At 38.1% G+C, this 21,131-nt stretch overlaps 1 protein-coding gene across 5 annotated transcripts in view; it reads left to right on the plus strand.

Annotated features, from left to right (window-relative positions):
* The window catches only part of SFMBT2 (Scm like with four mbt domains 2), a 264,272-nt gene that overhangs the window by 169,129 nt on the left and 74,012 nt on the right, over positions 1–21,131 (plus strand). For all 5 annotated transcript variants that reach the window (XM_006150049.3, XM_027772467.1, XM_014588412.2 and 2 more), the window contains 2 exons: positions 6,126–6,208; positions 12,553–12,679. In XM_006150049.3, the coding sequence (XP_006150111.1) occupies positions 6,126–6,208; positions 12,553–12,679 (210 nt within the window). The remainder of the gene's footprint in view (positions 1–6,125; positions 6,209–12,552; positions 12,680–21,131) is intronic.

The raw sequence follows: 21,131 nt of genomic DNA on the forward strand, positions 1-21,131 counted from the left end.
AGTTAATCCGTATTTTTGAGTGATTGGATATATAAATATATGAGCAACTGGCTAGGTGGGAGGTTGGGCATATTTTTGAAGATTTGGACACTTTACCAAATTAACATTGGCAGTGGTTTTTCAAGTTACACTCCCGCTGGAAATGCGTGAAAAGTATGTGTTTCTCAACAGCCTTCAGAATGGTGGATTCTTACTACTGTTTTTCATTTTGCCGATCAGGTAGGTGGCAAACAAAATAGCAAATCTTTTGCTATTTATAAAAATTAAGATTCTACACTTTTGAATAGTCATCCCTCATATAAGAGGAGCTTTATCCCTGCATGTATCTTTTATTGAGAGCACAATCTTTTTGCCTTTTTTCTAGCCCCATCCCAAGTCACAGACAAGGGGCACGAGGCTACCATGATTGTCTCAAGGCAGTCGTTATTTACATCCTAGTGCTTATGAGAGGCTTGATTTCTGGATAAAAACAGAATTCCTTTTACAAAACAATAGCAAGAGGATGACTATGAGGAGGCAGGCAAGGTGTATTCCCATGCTTAGTAGAGTCTTGATTGACTGGCCAGTGACTTGATTATCTTCTGAAATAGAGTAGGCCAGCAGGTGGCTTTGGTGGTTATGGCATTGGATCCCACATGGCTGGCTGCACGGTTTGAGTCATGGACTTGGCTTGAAAATCACACTGGGTGCATGTGCGTGTGTGCCCAAAAATCCAGAGAGGAGAGTGGAGAAGAAGGGATTAGGGCATGGCCATTCCCCTCCAGAGGGTGATTTCTCACTTTTCCTCTCTCTCTCTCTCGAGCACATGTGCGCTATAACAAAAGTCTAAAATAAATAAATAAATACATAAGTATATAAATAAAATAGAGCAAAGATACCATGTTTCAAATATTTTTTATTACCAAAATAGTTTCATGATTATTATTGAAAATTTGGAAAATCCAAAGAGGTCAAAGACAAAAGTAGCTATGAGCCCTGCTACCTAATCACTGTAATATCTATTATTCAGGTTTTCTTACAGTTTCTCTGTTTTTTTTTTTTTTTTTTTTTCTGGGTTTTTTAAAACAATGGAATTTAGTTTTTTCATCTAGATCCATAAATCATTGTTTTTATTATTATTATTTTTAAAAACTGTGTGGAATATTATGACTTTCATGTACTTAGATAAGTCTCATTATTTTTTCCTATTGTTGCATGGAAAGTTGATTATCTTTTCCCACCAGTTATCACTCTAATGCTGTAAGTATCTTAATGTATAACACTTTTTCAGTTTTTAAAGTGTTTTTATGGGATAAGTTCCCAGATGTAAAATCGTTGTGTTAAAAGGTATGAACATTTTTTACTGCCAAATAGCATTTCAAAAGAATTGTCCATTTGCACTGCCAATAGTAATATTTCCAAATGGACCTGTTACATGTCAATTAATTTATATTATAAGGAAATGGGTCATCAACCTCTTCCCTTTTGGACCTGTAATAGTTGGAACTTCACTGAGAATAAACACTAATAAAAGCTTAAATAACTCTAATGGTTGTGGTTCAACAGTCTCCCATAGCAGCTTGTCGCAAGTTTTAATAGCCTGAGGGGTTTTATTTTCTTCTCCCCCTCTGTTATTTCCCTCCCTCCCTCCAGATTTAAAACATGTTTTCCTGGCTACAGTTAAGCCTTAGTACTTCTTGTTCTGTCTTTGTTGATTAATGAGTATAATTGACCCCTGTTGTCTCTATTATACAATCCGCAGCAATTTGTTTTTATGTAGCAGTTATTTTCTGAGCTGTCACAAAACTGCCTTACAAAGAGAGCTCATTATCAGCCCTAAGGAAAAGAATTTTAAGTGATGAAGTGAATAAAGGTCTCTAAGAGAAGGGGGAGGAGGAGAAGTCTAAGCTGTTCAAACGTTCAAGGAAATGAACATGTTCTAGGGGCAGAATAATTAATTGTTGCTTAGAAAATATCTAGCAAGACTTTATTATATCTAGAAATTATTCGATTAAAAATGACTCCCCACAGATAGAGTGTTGAAGATCGGTTGTATAGAACGACTGACTGCAGGTCCAAGAAAATAGGGAGCATGACATTTTATGGAGTGGGTTAAAACCCACTGGAAGATGATGATAGAAAACCCAGATGAATGCTTATGTGAAGAGTAGGGGTGTCTTCTAAACAACAAAGTTTTATCCGAATAGATATTGACTATAAAGCATACTAAAATGCCATGTTGTATCAGAAAGTTGTCTGCTATTCATCTATTTAGTCTTTTCCTATGTGATCTCCCTGATTCTGTTATGATCTCAGAAAGTATTTTTTAGCTCACAAAATGAACTAAGGAAGAAGAAGTCCAGGAAGAGATAGAAGAGATATTAGAATAGAAAGTGATCTTGACTTGAACACGGCCATTGCCAAAGACCCAGACAAACAAGATCTATGTTTCAGAGATTTATCTTGTCCTCAAAGATTGAGGCGTGAGGTCTCCCAGAGGAGACCTGCTACAGAACCTTTCTCCATAAACCTGTCACACTTTTCTCCTAGGAGAGAAGGGAATTTACTACAGAGAGAAGGAAAAACAAACAAACAAACGAAGAAATCCTAAGTAGTAACACTTAAATAATTAGATACTGCAGCTCTGAATCATAGAATATGACAGACAGCGGGAATCTTAAAACATTTCTCATTATTTTGGGAAATTGTAGATGAGAAAGTCAGGTATTGAAAATCTAATTTACTTTGACATTGAGGTAAAACGTACTACTATTAGAACCAAGTCCTCTTTTGGGGTTCAGTGGTTTTAGTACGGTTAGGAAACTTCGCACCAGTTTGGGGGGCCTTGACCAGTTTTTCTGTTCTTTGCATGAATGCAAGGATTTACTCCAAAACAGTTCTAGAAATGTGACACTCAAAGTGGAGTTACGTTAGCTGTAGAGAAACTCACATTACCTTACCTTATTTAAAATATGTTTTGTTTTGTTTAAAAATGTTCAGAAAGAAGTTAGTTTGGTCCCTTCCAGAAACCTCTGATGCAAGAGACATTAGACTGGAGAGAAGGGTTAGGGAAAAGCCAGATGGAAACACTTAAAGAACCTCTTTGAAACTATTCTAGCTGGGAAGAATATACAGCATCTCAGAAGTCTTGAGACTTCTTCCTGCCTCTTTGGGAAGAAATGGTTGTCCGTCTTTATAGAATGAAATAGATGCGTTAAAAAAAGAGGCGATAACTCTGATGATGATGATCAGCAGGGCATGGAAGGGTCTACTATCAGTCTCTGGGACCAGAGAAAGACAGCTGCTTTAAATGTCTTCTTCTCATTAAAAAAAAAAAAAAAGTAAGTAAATCAAATTTGCCTTTTTTTTTTGGAGCAGTTTTTGCTGTAGGGCACATGCCCTCACCAGAAAGACAGAGAGATAGAAAGTGAGAAATCACCCCCCCCCCCCGCCCCAGTGGGGATGGCCACGTCACAATCCCTTCTCCTCCACTCTCCTCTTGGGATCTTGGGCATGCACACATATGTGCCTGGCGTGAGTTTTAAGTCACCGGGTCCAGGACTCGAACCACGGTTGACTACATGAGAGTTCAGCGACATAACCATTATGCTAACTGCTGGTCCCTTGAGTTTCTTTAATACAGGATTTCTGTGGTCACTGTGCACCTGTGGAATTTAGTAACTAGAAGTTCCCATGTTAAGTAAATTTGCTGTTATAGGATTTATGGTAATAGAGGAAAAAGATATTGGAGGACTTTGGTCAAAAATTCACTTTATAAAATCCCCTTATAAATGTCTAATTTTGATCGTTTCTCTGAGATGATGAACGACATGGGCGGTGATGAGGATGTAGATTTACCAGAAGTAGATGGAACAGATGATGATTCACAAGACAGTGATGATGAAAAGATGCCAGATCTGGAGTAAAGAATGCTGTCATCACCTGGATTTTGAGAAAGACAAATAACTTCTCTGCAAAATTTCATAATTGAGAGAATTCCTGAGTTGAGAGCTCTAAAGGCAGATGCTGTATTTGCCTTCTTTAACCCATTTTCACTCTGTTTTTTAAAAGGCTTCACTAAGGGTTGATAAATACCATTGTATGGGGCAGTTTTAAGTCAGCTAAGGCGGTAACCTCATGCGTGAACATTTCCCAGACTTCCATGAAGCTGTTGAGGTCCTAGGCAATTGATAAAGCCATTGTTACTTCATAACATAGATTCTGACATGATAGGAAGCACTCAGCTTAGGGAAAGAGAACTAAACTTTAGATTTTTAGAACATGCATTCACAGAGGCTGAAACAAAAATTGACTGATCCCTGAAACCTGTTCCTCTGGTGTATCTTTAAGGATTGTTCCACTAAAGTGTATTTTTCAAAAAATTTACTTCACATTATTGTATGTAAGTGATCACTTGTCAGTGTTCCCAGATGTATCTTAGCTAAAACTAGCGAATGCCCCACTTAGATTATTTATTTTTTTTGAGAGGATTTTGCTATAGGGCGCGTGCGCTTGCCAGATAGAGACAGAGAGACAGAAAGCGAGAAATCACCCCCCAGGGGAGATGGCCATGCCGCAATCCCTTCTCCTCCATTCTCCTCTCTGGATCTTGGGCACACACGCACATGTGCCAGGCGTGCCAGGCGTGAGTTTAAGCCACCGGGTCGGGGACGAACCGCGGTCGACTACATGAGAGTCCAGCGACATAGTCACTACGCTAACTGCTGGTCCCCCATACTTAGATGATTTTTGAAGCCTATACATTTGGTATTGTTTGGCCCTTAAGCTTTTACGTCTCTTAGCATGGAGGACAAAGAAAGCTGTACATTGTTGCCTGAGAGTCTGTACATTTAGACCAGATTTGTATTTGCACTGTCAGCATGGCAAGTGAATGGAAAAAAAAAATTAATACACTATTGGATTTTTTATTTCTTTTTTTGATTCAGCTTATACTACAGCAGAAAAATCTCAATTTATGTTCATGACAGTGAGGATTTTTTTTAAATGTCTACATTCTTTCTATTAAACTATTGGAAGACTTAAAAAATTTATTTCACATACACTTCAACAAATAAAACACACTAAATGAATATAATAGTGATTTTATACATTTTCAGTTCATCGTAATTGGTCTATAATTTTAATTTCCATTTTTTGTTTACAGGAAAAACGAAAAACATATCGTCCCTTTTTCCCTGCATACTTGTTCATTGGTTTGACTTTGTGAGGATGATGCTTATAGTAGGAGGCATTTTCCTGTGAGGGTTACACCTTCCTTCTATGTGATTTGGGATTATTTTCTTTCACTTCTTCCCGTATCTGGCCACAGCTGTCATGATGGATATACGTTGTGTAGTTGCACCCCTCCAGGCTCCACCCCATGAAGTGAGTAAGGAAAGAAAGAAGAAAAGCACTTAGGTAGATCTACATTTAGTTAAATTCAGTGTATATGAATAGTTGTTTCTTATACCCCTTGTAAAATCTCAGATCTGCCCCTAAATCTTCATACCAGACTGGCTTATCTTTCCCAGTTCTCATTTTCTGGCTTCCTCAGAAGTTCAGTTCCAAGGCGAGGTCTACATTCCTCCTTATCTTTCATTTCTTTGGGGACTTTATCTCTGACACCTCTGCTTATTTGCCCTCTTCTCTACCTTCTGGTACTCTTTCACAATTACACCCTCCCATACTATTCCTTCCCCCATCCCCAATCAAGTCTCTTAGTTTTCATGAAGACATTGAGAATTAAATTCTCATAAACTCAGAATTCACGTGAAGGGAGACATCATCATCTAGTTCCACAAAGTGGGTTGTGAAGATGTGCTTTGTGTTATATCCTGCCTCAGTTCCTCTTTCCTGTAGCAGATATTCCTCCTGGCAGGCACTCTGATAGGAAGTTCCGCCCTCCTTCATCTGGTTCCAGGAGGTACAATTTGATGATGGTGGTACCTATACCTGTTTTTAGCACTTTACCATTTTTCCGACATGTTTCATCTGGTCCTCATAACATCTGAAGTGCTGTCAGACTTAAGAGGGGACCTAGTTTTGTATCTGTTCTTATTTTAATCACTGATGCACAGTAATGCTGTTCATTTGTTTGGGATTATAGGTTAACCATTGCTGTTTTATCTCTGTTTTGTCATTCTCAGGTTACTCTGGCCAGGACTTCGACTGGGCAGATTATCACAAGCAGCATGGAGCAGAAGAAGCACCTCCCTTCTGCTTCAGAAATGTAAGAAGCTTCCTTCTGATTACTTTTTAATCTTAGATGTTGTTCCTTATAATGTTTTAGATTAGTTTCTATTGATTGAGCCAGTTTGGAGCATTACTGTATACCATAGAATCACAAAACTTCTGGAGTTTTTGAAAAGTTCTCCTTTTAGGGTGTGTATTGGGGTGATGATGAGCTATAATAACTGACCAATAAATGTATTGAACATATTCAAAGTCTATTTCTTGCTTATGGAAGAACCCAGGGTGTTCCTGGTTAAGGAGTGGTTTTCATGTTAGGTTAGATTTGTCATCTCGCCAGCAGAGAGGAAAATAGATCAAGATGAAGATATCCCTAGTTCTAAATAATGTAGCCTGATGGTGACACTCGTTCCTTCTGTTTGCTCTCCCTTGGTGAGATCTAGTTGTTCTACTGCACCGTGCTATAAACGAGACCAGGTAATGTGTCCTGGTTGGGTTTCTGCTTCCCAGCTCTAATTCTGTACTGTGCAAGAGAGAAGATAAATTCTGGGGGACAGCTAATCATCTGTGCCACCGTTAGATAACACTTTCTATGAGTGTAATATTGACAAGACCATTCATAGGAGTATCTTTGCTGCAGAGTTTTATTCTTAAAAGATAGTCTTGATTTTTTTTGATCACTGTAGTAATTATTTTGATTAGTAGGAAGATGCTAGCCGAACAGATCTGTGCTTTGCTTACTTTCAACTACTATCTTATTTAGGTAAAGAGTATTGGCAAAATAACAGGGCTTTTGTGATACAGAACAAGAATGAATGTGTGTGTGTGTGTGTGTGTGTGTGTACTCATGTGTATCTTGCATAGTTTTAAGAGGTGGTTTTATAAAGTAGTTTATAGAATTATTCGTTTAAAGGTTATCAACCCTAGAAATTATGAAAAGGAACTTGACTTATTATCTCTTTTTTTTAAGAATAAAGTACAGGGCTGGCAGGTGGCGTGGTAGTTCAGGGCACTGGACTCCCACGTGGCCAATCACAGTTCGAACCCTGGACCCAGTGGTTTGTTTTCTCACTTTCTTTCTCTCTCTCTCTCACACACACACATGCACTCTCTCTCTCTCATTCTGTCCCTCTCTGGTCAAGTTAAAATAAAAAAAAAAAAAGAATGAGGTACAAATATATAGCCTCATTTGCCCAATTATTTTTAAGTTATAAATGTTCTTTTCCTAGATTTAAAAAATATATATATGATTCTTTTCATTGAAACCTGTAGGTGCAGTAATACAAAGCTCTCCCAAATCCAAGACTTGTTTGCTGAACATTTGTTCTGACAGCTGCTGATTCATTGCCACCCCTCGCATAATTTGTATTACAAGGATAACAAAATCTTAAACCTGAAAGGGCATGGAGTTGGATTAATATAGAAGCTCAAAACTGAGCATAAGTCAAATTTGGATTCTGGAGAATGAATTAGGTTGATTATTAGGTCAATTTATACTCAGATACAAAACAAAAACAAAAACAAAAGCAAAACAAAACGAAACAAACAAAAACCAATGTCAGTTGGAAGCCAGAACTCATTGAATAACTGAATGACTGTTTCACTGGTGATAATTGCCTTTGCACACAAAAAATGTCTCTGTGGCATTGAAGAACTGTGTGCCGTGTGGTGGGTGGCATGATGGAGACATCTGTGTAACCATGCCCCCATGAAGATAATAGCAGCTAGCTTTTAGAAAGTTTGGAGCTGCTTTACTTGACTTTTCACCATATTTATGTCACTGTTGCAGGATCTACTGGGCTAACTGCCTTTCATTTAGGACAGTGGAAACACTCCGTAACATCCCCAAACCTTCTTGAGGCTGTGCTTTCTGCCCAGCAAGAGAAATATTCCTTTCCTGACTCTTTAGCCTGAGGAAGAAAATCATCACATCTTTCCTTCATTTTATATTTAGGGGAGGTATTTCTTCTGTGACAACAAAGTTCCACTAAAGCTTTTTTAAATCTGTCCTCTGCTCCTAGTCAGCCAGGAGCTATCCAAATGACTTTTAATGGTGGGGCAAGTAGCCACATCCCAGGTGGCTTCTGAGCTTTCAGGATTTAGCTACCAAGATTAAATTTGTTTTAATGAATTTACTGGTGTATTCATTAAGAATGCCTTTGTTTCTGGCTCTTCGTTGATTTAATAGACAGAATTGTTGTCTGCCTCTTGGCATATGCATTGCATTACTGGTCCTTTGCTGAATTTGTTAACTTGCTGCAAGTGCTCTTTAATGGAAGGCTTATTATGAATTCATTTTTTAATCACACATCTCATGTGTACTAGAAGAGAGTGAGTGTGGAATTGGATGCATGGAAGACATTTCCCCAGGGATGTTTAACAATCAGAGGCAGTTATGAAATGGATTGACACAGCCAAATGCTTGGTAAAATAAACTCACAAGTAACAGTTTTGCTATTGATCCTTTATAAATTACCCTCAAGCAGTGAGTTGAAATGAAAATAGGTATGTGGTTGTAGCTTCCTCTTATTAAGTAGGATAAAATACATTTTAACTTACTTAGAGGTTTTTCAAGTAGCCTATTGAGTTGTATTACCAGAAAGCAACTCAATACATAATGTGTGGATGAGGCAGGATGACTTGCCAGAAAAAATAGCCCACCTAGAATATCTTTGGTTCCTATTTCCAAAGAGACATCACAGAAAGGAGGATATTGCCTTATTAATATGCTTTGGATCATTTTCTTCTGGTTCCATAAAGGCATAGTTGTATTTTTCAACTTACATTTTATAAAAAAAAAAAAATGTGAATTACCTTGATTTCTTTCCATGAGTCATCTACTTATAGGAACCTGTTTATTTTGGTTTATAGATTTCAGAATAGACACATTTATATAATATTTTAAATGTCTGATTATAATTTATTATAGTTGACAATTTAGGAAATTTCATATTTATTTTATTTTAAAGTAATATTTAGAAGAGAATTTTGTTTTCAGTATTGGCTGAGAAAACTTGCACTGAACCGACCCTCTCACAAATAGCATCTATAAACTCTGGGCATAGTACCAAAACAAATTACATAAGGATAGTGGAGAATAAATAAAAGCTAGGCATATTCTGGATGGGAGCTGAAGGTTGGAAGAAAAGAACAGTATATCCAAAAGAATAAGTTTTATACTATGTACAATCTTAAATAGCGAATTTATAAAATGAATAAAAACAAAAAGAACAAAGGGAAAATAAAGACATAATCATTTCAGATCATTCTAACATATTTGAATGTAGTGGTTCTATTTTTTTTTAAGACTTTTAGCCTGAGGACAGCCATAGTTGGTCTGTTAACTAAAAGAGTGATATATAATTGCACAGTCTTTTTGGCCTAATATTCCAGATTACAGAATTTAGGCAATCACAGATAATGGAAAATAAGGAAGAATCAGACAAGGTAGAGCCAGGATTAGGAACTACAAATTCTGTGAATGAATTCTGTCTAGAAATTTGACTGATTCCTGAGTCATGAATGTACCAGGCAGACTCCAAGAAGCCTACATAAAGATAAAAGAACTAAAATGAGATTTGAGCTGTTTCTCAAGAGACTTAATTTGTAGTTTCAGTGCAAGCAAGTGAATTTCTTGCTCCAAAAAGAAAATTGATACCATTGGTAGGAATATAACACAATCTAGAATCTCCACCACATGTCTCCACAACATAATATTTATAACATCCATATTCTAAGAGATAAAGAAATTGGAAAATCATAATCATTCTTAATAGAAAAGAATGTCAACAGACACCAAACCCAGCATGACCCAGATGCTGGACCCAACCAACAGATATTTTAAAGCCTCTACGGTAACTAAGCTCAAGGACATAAAGAAATGGTTCTCAAAGTGTGGTCCTTAAATCAGCAACTTCAGCTTCACCTGGGAACTTTTGGAAATATAAATTCTTTGACTTCACCTATAATCAGCTGAATCAGAAACTTTAGTGAGGTCCAGCAGTCTGTTTTAAAAAGTTTTCAAGGTGATTCTGATACCCCAAAATTTCGAGAAACACAGATATAAAGGGAAATATTCTTATACTGAATGGAAAAATAGGAAGTCCCAGAGAAGAACTAGAAACTATAACAGAGAAATTCTAGAACTGAAAAATGCAATATCTGAAATAAACAAATTATTTTGAGTTTCTGAATAGCAGAATGGAAATGACAAAGGCAGAGTCCATGATCTTGAAGATTGAAATAATTCTACATGAATTACAGAGACAAGATTGATAAGGAGGAACAAATACAAGTGGAATCTATACAGCCTGTGGGACAATATCACGTATAATTGAAGTCCCAGAAGAAGTGACCAGATGGAGATAAATACAGACGTTTCTCTAAAGATATACAAATGACCAACACAGGCAAAAGTGCTCCGCGTCATTAATCAGTAGGGAAAATGTAAATTGAAGCCACAGTGATAGATGACTACTTACATATTAGAATTCCTATATTTTAAAAAACTAACAATATCAAGTGCCAATGAGGATGTATAGCCTTTGGAATTCTCATATACTGCTGGGGGTGAAGGGGAGGATTCAAGATGTTATAACCACTTTGGAAAACAATTTGGCAGTTCCTTAGAAGTTTAAATATCATTTACCATATGGTCCAGCAATTCTATTTCTAGAGAAGTGAAAACTTAGTATTATGGGTTAAATTGTATTCTTCTAAGTTTATTTGCTCGAATCTTGATTCCTTCTTCCCCCCGCACCCTGCCCTCTCAGTCAAGTACCTTAGGATGTGACTATATTTGGAGATAGATAGGAGAAATTAAAGGGGCCCGCTGATGGTGTGGTAATTAAGACAGCTGGATCCCACACGGCCGACTGCGTAGTTCAAGTCCCAGATCCAGCAGCTTGAAATACATGCTGGGCACATATGCATGCATCCCCAAAAACCTGAGATGGGAATGGAGGAGAAGGGATTGAGGCATAGCCATCTGCACTGTCGGGTGCTTTCTCACTTTCCCTCTCTCTGGTAAGCACATATTCCCTATAGAAAATTGAAGGAAAAAAGAAAAAGAAGTAACTAAGGTAAAATGAGGTTATATGGGTGGGATTGAATCCAATATGACTAGTGTTAATTTAAGAGAAAATGAGGACACAGACACAGAGGAGAGGAGACCATGTGAGGACACAGGGAGACATCTACAAGCTAAGAAGAAAGGCCTCAGGGAGTCGACACTGCTGACACCTCATTCTCTGTCTTCTAGTCTTCAGGACCATGAGAAATAAATTTCTGTTTAAGCGACCCAGTTTGTGGTATTTTGTTAAGACATTTTAAGCAGATTCATATATTTATATTTACACAATAACTTGGACCTGAATGTTTATAGCAGCCTTATTCACAATTACCAATGAAAACACTCAAATGTCCTTTAACTGGCAAATGGACAGATCGACTGTGGTACATCTTCATAAACTGCTGGGCAGTAAAACAGAATAGAGTACTGTTTCATGCAGGAACACGGATAAATCGTAAATGCATTATACCAAGTGAAAGAAACCAGACTCAAAAGGTTACGTAAAGTATGATTCAGTTTGTATGACAAAAAGTCAAAGAATAGGAACAGAATATAAACAGTGGTTGCCTGGACTTGGGCATCATCAAGGAGGGGCTGATTACTAAAGGCCCAATGGAAGGATATTCTGGAAGGGAAGGACTGTTCTGTATGTTGATTGCGGCTGTGGTTATATGATTCTGTGCACTGGTTTAATAGCCCTACCTTCGTAGAAGAACAAACTCAAAAGAAAGAATTTTCCTACGTGTAAAAACTTTCAAAGTGATTTTTGAAAATTAAGTAAACATATGCAAACAGAACGAAAGGAAATTAGTCACCGACAGACATGTACTGTACTATAAGAAATTCTTAAGAATGTTCTTCAAATATCCTCTAAAGGAAAGTGATGACAGATACTCGGTCTACCAGCTTTAACACCCTTAAGTATGCCAGTATGATTTTAACAAGAAATACAGGAAAGTAGAGGAAATAATATATCCATGATCCTAAAGTTGTAAGGGTGCATGTGGAACTGGAAAAAGATGTGTATTGACACTCTCACTCATTCAACAATTATTATCAGGCACCTACTATGTGCCAAGCCTGGAACTAATTTCTGGGATACAAAATGAAAGAATACACAGTTCTTTCCTCGTGAGTGATTGTGAAGACAGCCATGTAAACAAGCCCTGGCTGTATAAGTAAGACATGTATGTGCGTGTGTGCATTTCTGTATCTTCATCTGGCCAGGCTTGGTGCTGCCTAGTATCCTGCCATGGTACCTAGGGGCTCAGTGTTAGTTTTTTGTTTTTTGTTTTTTTTTTTATCTCTTTCAGACATCATTCAGTCGGGGTTTCACAAAGAACATGAAACTCGAAGCTGTGAATCCCAGGAATCCGGGAGAACTCTGTGTGGCCTCCGTGGTCAGTGTGAAAGGAAGATTGATGTGGCTTCATCTGGAAGGTACGTGCAGTTGTCATTTGGAAGGACGTGGGGTCTGTCTGGAAATGGCAAGGTGTAGAGAATTCAGCACTTCTCAGAAGTGCCCCTCTTGCTTCCCTTTTATCAAAAGAGATCTTAAATTATTCAATGTTCTTAAATAAGTGAGACTAATCAAATGAAAATTCATTCCATGGCTCTCATCTTAACTAATAATTTTGTGAAATGAGATGCTGGTGAGATAATTATGTTTAGAACACAGTGGTCTTTTCACATCTATGATTATAAAAGCTAATGTCACAATTAAATTTATGTGAGTCACTAACATTGGTTTTTGAGGTCTTGGTTATTATAAGGATAAAATTATATATTTACATTTTAATGTGAATAATACCCTTTACTTCAGCTTTATATGTAGATGTTTAATTTTTCTTCAAAATAATGACTGGAGGATGACTTTTCCCCAAAATATGTAGTAAACAGGATTTAGTCTTGTTTATTCAGTGATGTTGGAACTATTCCCCCCCCCCTTTTTTTTTTTGAGAGGTTTTCGCTATATGGCACGGGCGCTCGCCAGACAGACAGAGAGAGACAGAGAGACAGAAAACGAGAAATCACCCCCCAGGGGGGATGGTCACGCCGCAATCCCTTCTCCTCCATTCTCCTCTCAGGATCTTGGGCACACACGCACACGCGCCCGACGTGAGTTCTAAGCCACCGGGTCCAGGACAAGAACCACGGTCGATTACGTGGGAGTCCAGCGACATAGCCATTACGCTAACTGCTGGTTCCCGAAACTATTCTTTGTAGTGACAGTTTATTTACAAGTATACAGAAAATTCACAGAAGAAATTACTTTATGAACAGAACCTCAGTCAGCTTGTGGATTGTGGACTAACTTAACCCATTATTGTGTTGCTAACAGAAATACCTGAGACTGAGTGATTTATAAAGAAAATTGAGGTTTATTTGCAAAACGATTCTGGTGAAAAGCATGCAGCATCATAAACTGGTGGAAGGCAGAATTTTTTTTTTTTTTTTGGAGAGGTTTTTCCTCTAGGGCGTGTGTGCTCTCCAGACAGAAAGCGAGAAATCACCCCCTAGGGTGGATGGCCACGCCACAATCCCTTCCCCTCCATTCTCCTCTCAGGATCTTGGGCACACACGCATACGCACCTGGCGTGAGTTTTAAGCCACCGGGTCTGGGACTCAAACCACCGTCGACTACGTGGGAGTCCAGCAACATAGCCATTATGCTAACTGCTGGCCCTGTGAAAGGCAGAACTTTGAGCAGAGTGGAACATGGTCTGTATCCACATGGCTCTACCTGCCTCATTTTCTCTCCTTGGGATATACACCAGAAGTCAGTCGTGGGAGCCCTACTCTAAAGATATTATCACACTCAAAGACCCCACCTTGGGACACAGCACCTTTACAACACAGTCAAGCCCCAACATGTGAACTCTTGGGAAACATTCGGCCCCTGCTCACCAAGACCAAATTCCCAAACATGAACCTTCAGGAGACAAACCATTATCCAAACCATAGCAATGTAGAAGACCTTATTTTCAAGATGTATTTTCAATGAGAAATGTTTGAAATGTATTTGATCTCTAAGGGTTTCCTCATTTTTCCATGTTTTATAATTCTTTTTTTGAAAAGAGTAAACAGTCTTATTTTAAGTGCATATGAAAAAAAAAAAACTATATACATAGTAATGTTAGCTCTCTTGGTCCATAGTTTAAATCTTACGACACACTCAGAATCATTTGAGTAGTGTTTGGAAGGCAAGTCTTAAAATTGGTGCCAATATCTCCTCATCCTTATGTCCTCAGTAAGCAAGTTTAAACAGCATGAGGCGGGACCAACAGTTGGCATAATAGCTATGCTGCTGGGCTCCCATGTAGCCGACTGTGGTTCAAGTTCCAGACCTGGTGGCTTAAACTCATGCCGGGAGTGTGTGTGTGTGTGTGTGTGTGCTCAAGATCCCGAGAGGAGGATGGAAGAGAAGGGATGTCGGTGTGGCCATTCTTCCTGGTGGGGGTGGGTGGGTGGGTGTGACTTCTTGCTTTCTGTCTCTCTGTCTCTCTCTGTCTTTCTGGCAAATGCATGCACCCTGTAGCAAAAGCCTCTCAAAGAAATCCCCCCCCCCCACCATGCACACACACAAATAAACTGCATGAGGCATTCTTAGGTCCACAATCTTATCAATAGTATAGTCCAAGAGATTGAAAATGTCAAGAACAAGAGAACAGTCATTTTGACTGATGCCGTTGTGTTCATTCACAGAAAATAGTTTAAAATATTACTATAGAGCTTAAAAATTGTTTTTTAAAGTTCACTTACTCCATGAACCAGAAAAAGAAGAAAGAGAAAGAGAGAGAACACTCTCAATAGGATCTCCATGCCACTACCCACCCCCAGCCTCAGCTAGCCTTGGATCATGGGCACACACCCATGCTGGCAGACTGAGAGACGACTCTGGATGTGAACTTGGAACCTTCCCATGTGGGTCATTTTACCATTGTACTACTGTCCTGTCCCCGCTGAACAATTAGATATCAATGGAAATTCTCAAAGAGTTAATTGCTTATAGGATTTTCTAACAGACTGGCTTCTAGTTGGAATTAATCAGAAGGCAAACCGAGGCACATTGGCACACTTCCATAAGTACAGGAGGAGAGAATGGCTTTATTTTCATTGTGACATGTAGAGTTGATCAGCATCTTTTGGAAAAACAGGATCCCTTCTGTGGTTTCTAGTCACTAAATATAACTTGCTCTCTTCTCACTGGACTAAGCCAGATTAATGGTAGCGGAATCATTTGTTTGCTTTATTAATTTGAAAACAAAAATGGTAAAGTTAGAAGCCCATGTTTCATCATTATTATTTAGCACATTCTGGTTAAAATTCGTTGGCAGTCATTATTTATTTAGCAGTTTCTACTTTCAGTGTGCTTTACAGCTGTTAATTACCTAACACAAACAGCAGTAAGAGTGTCCTGTTTTTTTATAGATGGAGAAAGTAGCTAAGTCATTAAGACCTCCCTGGGGTTCAGTTTCATTACTCTTGACATTTTCTCTGTTGCCTTAGCCACACAACTTCCAGCCTCCCACTTCTTGCAAAGAGTTGATGAGTAACATTTAGTGTATATTTAACATTTTTGACAAGACTTTTTCCTTTTGGGCATAATGTTTTGATTTTATAATAAAGAAATGAAAGTCAGCTCATGTCAGCTCTTACTCTCTGGAGTGCCTTCCTTAGAGAGTAATGAAAATTGGTTGACATTAGGAAACAGAGCAGAAAATACATTGCCCATTTTCCCAAACCTTACGCATTTTTTAAAAAAGTATTCATAAATAATCTATCAAATATTGCTTTACCCATTAAATATTATCTGGAGTTATCAGTTAGAATCATGTATCTAACTTTTTACTTCAAAAACATATACACTAATAAAGTAAATTCCAGTCAGTTTTCATGTTCTTGAATTTTTTTGTTTTGTTTTAGCCTTTACTGAAAATTTGTTTTTCTTTCTTTCTTTTTTTTTTAAAGAGAGAGATTTTTGCTATAAGGAGCGTGTGCTTGACAGAGAGACAGAAAGCGAGAAATCACCCCCAATGGGGTGGCCATGCCACAATCCTTTCTCTTCCATTCTCCTCTTGGGATCTTGGACACACATACATGCACACATACCTGGTGTGAGTTTTAAGCTGCCAGGTCTAGGACTTGAACAGCAGTTGACTACATGGGAGTCTATTGACCTAGCCGTTATGTCATCTGCTGGTCCTGACATTTACCTTTTAAAGTGACAATTTAATGACACTTAGTTCTCCTGATTTCAGTTTTATTTATGTAGTATTTTCTTTCCTCAATCCTGGGGATAATATGATAGAGATTCATTATGGTCATTTTGTGACTGATAAATTATTTTATCTGATAATAATTTTCTGGTTATATACCATCTATTGGACAATTTACATTTACAAAGTACTTTATAACAATGTTATATGTATTAAATTGATTGGAAGTCTTTTCAACACATGGCTGATTGACCACTTTTAGGTAATTAAAATGATCATTTTTAGTTAATATTTGACTTCTCGGAAAGTTAATTCATTCCGTAAGTATCTATAAAAAGCCTCTTGTTGAGAAGGAGCAATAAATAATATATATGGGATTATTATATTATTATATTAGGTGCATATTCAAAAAGAATTTTGAGTTCCCACAAACCACTGCTACTTAACAAGGGCAATCTATGATGACAAGACTTAGTGTTTGCAAAGAATGTTCTGGTACTTTCTCTTATCTCAGTATTCTGCTGTCGGCAATCATGTCTAATATAGAAATGAACACTATCCATATAATGTAATTTATTTTCAGTTTTAATACCTCTGGTGTTAAATCCATATATTGGCTCACATTCTTGTAGGTCTGCTTTCTCACAAACCAAGTCGCCTTGGTTTCATTTCTGATAAAATGATTCAGCTCATTTACCTGTGGGACAAATATGATTTAGGTGCTCTTGTTCCCCAAGCTTTTTAACCCTTAGGAGGGTTTGTATCTTTTTGTTGTCTTCGTTGGCTTTTTACTTTTTTGTGAGGCCTGCATTCTCAGAAGCCTTTTTTCTGAACACTTTACTAAGTATATACGCTACTTCTTACACAAAATTTTATGTCATAGTTCAAAAGAGACCCAGTAGAATTCCAGTTTGCATTCCCAGTAATTCACTCATCAGATTGATAAGAACTTTGAATAGTTTAGGTTTTGATCTATTTTTCTACAAGAGAGATTTTTATTGGAAAAGAATTTTACTCTAAAAAAAATTTGTGGTTGGGACCAGCATTTGTCATAATGGCTATGTTGCTGGACTTCCATGTAGTCAACCGTGGTTCAAATCCTGAACCCAGTGGCTTAAACTCACACCGGGCGTGTGTGTGTGTGTGTCCAAGATCCCGAGAGGAGAATGGAGGAGAAAGGATTGTGGTATGGCCATCCCCTCTAGGGGGTGATTTCTCACTTTCTGTCTCTCTGTTTCTCTCTGTCTTTCTGGTGAGTGCACACACCGTATAACAAAAACCTCTCTAAAAAAAAAAAAAAATTGGGGGAGAGAGAGAGAAAGCGAAAGCAAGAAAGCAAGCTGCCAGTTCTGGGACCTGAACCTTGGTCAGGCCATGTGGGAGTCCAGTGCCCCTAACCACCATGCCACCTGCTGGCCCCCATGCAAAGTTTATTATTAATGCAAACACTTTTGTTTATATATGTATCTAGTTATATAATACTTTACCATATTTTCTTTTGCTCCTTACAAATCTGGCAGGTTTATCAGCAAGAATATCATCATGTGGAAATTTCATGGTTTATTCAGGATTAAAGAATTAGTTGAAAGGAGTTGAATGGTGGGAATCACAGCAGTACAATCCAGTACTCTACAGGGCTAGTCCACAGTGGGGGGTTCCAGGTTTATGTCTGGAGACTTTCCTGAGTATGCAAGGCATGCTGTGCCCATGATCTGCAGCTGGCTGAAGCTGAGGGTGGATCATGGTTTGGAGACCCTATTGGGAGTACCTCTCTATTCTGCCTCTCAGAAGAAGAGAATAAGTAAACTTAAAAAAAAAAAAAAAAAAGAGTTCATTGGCAGAATGGCCTAGTTGTACAGACCCTGTACCTCTTACTTTTGTCCTTCTGCTTATTTTGTTTTATGAAACTATTAGCTCACTAGTCTCAGTGTGAGAAATTTGCAAATAGTAGACTGTTATCTGAACTACAAGTAGTAACTTAGGAAAATTCTGTGGTCTTCTCAGGATTGATCTGTATTAGGATTTTATTCAGCAAAAGGTAATAAAGTAATGAATAGTAACTTAACCTGTTGTTTCTCAAATTTTATGGGAATACAAATTACCTGCGAATTTTGTTAAAGTTAGGTTTTAATTGAGTAATTCTGGGGCAGAGCCTGAGCATCTTCATTTCTAGTAAATTCTCAGATGATGCCAGTGCTAGTGACTTGTTGATCTTACCTTGAGATCAACAAGGGGTTAAATAAGTACAAATGCTCCCTGACTTCTGATGGTTTGACTTTTAAAAAGTTGGACTTTATGATGGTGCACAAGCAAATACATTCGGTGGAAACCCTACTTTGCATTAGTAGCTGATTGCATTTTTGACTTATGATATTTTTTCGAGAGTTTTTTGTTTTTGTTTTTGTTTTGGTTTTGGTTTTGGTTTGTTTTGTTTTGTTTTTGAGAGGTTTTTGCGATAGGGCACGTTCACTCACCAGAAAGACAGACAGGGAGACAGAAAGCAAGAAATCACCCCCTCCCCCAGAGGGGATGGCCATGCCACCACAATCCCTTCTTCTCCATTCTCCTCTTAGGATCTTGGACACACACACACACACACACATGTGCCCAGCATGAGTTTAAGTCACCGGGACCAGGACTCAATGGGGTCAACTACCTGGGAGTCCAGCGAGGTAGCCATTACGCTATTTGCTGGTTCCAACTTATGATGTTTTTAACTTAGGATGGGTTTATTGGCATGTAACCCCATTGTATTATAAATCAAGGAGCATCTTTATTTGTCTGAAACAGCAAAAATCTGGTGGTATCCAGAGTAGGGCTGATTTGTCAATTTGAAGATTTTTATTCAGTTGCTAGGCTCTTCTGTGTTTCTATTCTCCTGTCTTCTTAGCATTGGTCCTCATGATTATAAGGTGGCTGATATGCCTCTAGCTATTATCTCGGTTTTCCAGGAAAGAAGAAAATAGGAGGGGTAAAAGTTTATAAAGCGGTGCTATTTGAAAGATTTCCTTGAAGTGTCCCTAGTGACATGCTTAAATCTTACTGGCTAAAACTGGATCACATGACTGGTATCAGCTCTAAGAAAATTGAGTTTTGTTTTCCAGCCTCTGTTAGAAAAGGGGTGTTGACTGACTTTTGGGCAGCCAACCTACCGCATCTGTCACATTGACAAGCAGGACAGAGTTGACCAGGAGTCTCAACAAAAAGGGTCCTGTTAAATAAGGCATGTATATACATAGAGGAAGGATCAAGTATAGAAGTGTTGATGAAAACACAGGCGACTAGGCACATAAAGTATTAATTTGCTATTTGCATGACAACTCCGTCCTTCAAAGGCATCTCCTAATGCCGAAAGCATCTTGTAAGGCGTCTCCTAATGCTAAAAGCATCTTGTCTTGTCTTTTCTTTGTACTTGATTATAATGCTTGATTATGATCTGATTATAATACTATGATTTCTTGATGATAAAGTTGCATTGTGCCAAACGACCAAAAGTTACTTAAGTGGACTGATTCTTGGCTATTAACTGTTCTGGAAGCATGGGAATTCAAGTTGGAAGTACTTGTCACTCTGCTCACTGCCATCTGGTTAAGCATCAAATGAGTTATATTATGACATTGTTCCTGTTTTTCTTTTTTTTTTTTCTAGTTTATGATTCTAAAATGAGTAGACCACACAGAATTGAGTTGAGAGGTGTGAGAGACCATAATCCATTGAAAAAGACATTAAATAAACATTAAATAAATGTTTGACAGATGATAAAATAGTAGAATAACCATTGACAAGATATGGGCACGTGCTGGTAAACTTGGCTGAGCCTGTCGCCTTGACAGCTGTGTCTGAGGGTGGCTTCCCAGCAGTCAATCTTGGTCAGAGATCTTTGCACCATCCTCATAATAAAGTGGTCTTCTGGCAGAAGACACATGATTTTAAATTTGGCAAAGTGGGAGGATTTTTCTTAGATTTTGAAGATTATAAATGATGGATGTATTTTGGTATGTGAAGATGGGGACATTCCCTTGGAAAGTGACCTCGAGGTGGTCAAAGAATATTTAAATATAATATCCACTTACCATGGTGCTGGAAAATGGAATAAAATGCAACTCTTATGGGTGCTGTTCATTTCTGATCATGAGCATCATTGTCATTTGTCTGTATTAATACCATCACATTGGCAAGACCGGTATTTTTGAGTGAACACTTTAACATCATAGCAGTCTGTTTTGACTTCGTCAAAACCCTTTCACCTGGAATTTACTGAAGCCCTAATTATTCTGTGTAGGAGACATAGCTACCAATTTTATTCTCTAGAAAATAGTCTCTGGACCCTTACTAGGAGAAAAGGAAGTACTCTATTTCATCTGGGTGTTCTTGCCAACGTATAGAGCTACTTTTCTTTCTTTGGTGGAGGGTATGTGTGGGAACAAGAGAGCTCTTGGCTGCGAGGTTGTGAGGAAATCTTGTGTGTAGTCCATATTCAGAAGTTACTTCTGGCCACCTCTATGGAGGCTCTGCATTGGATGCTTGAACACATGGAAATGAACACACAATTCCTTCAGGGAGAGAGCTAGGAAGTGTTAATATTAAACTGGTATATGAAGAAATGTAGATGACAGGAATTTAGAAAATGTCACTGAAATTTAGGGAAGAAAAGCAGTGAGAAAGAGAGAGAG

Source organism: Tupaia chinensis, unplaced genomic scaffold (genome assembly GCF_000334495.1).
Source record: "Tupaia chinensis unplaced genomic scaffold, TupChi_1.0 Scaffold000275_1, whole genome shotgun sequence".
In the NCBI taxonomy this organism is placed as follows: Eukaryota; Metazoa; Chordata; class Mammalia; order Scandentia; family Tupaiidae; genus Tupaia; species Tupaia belangeri.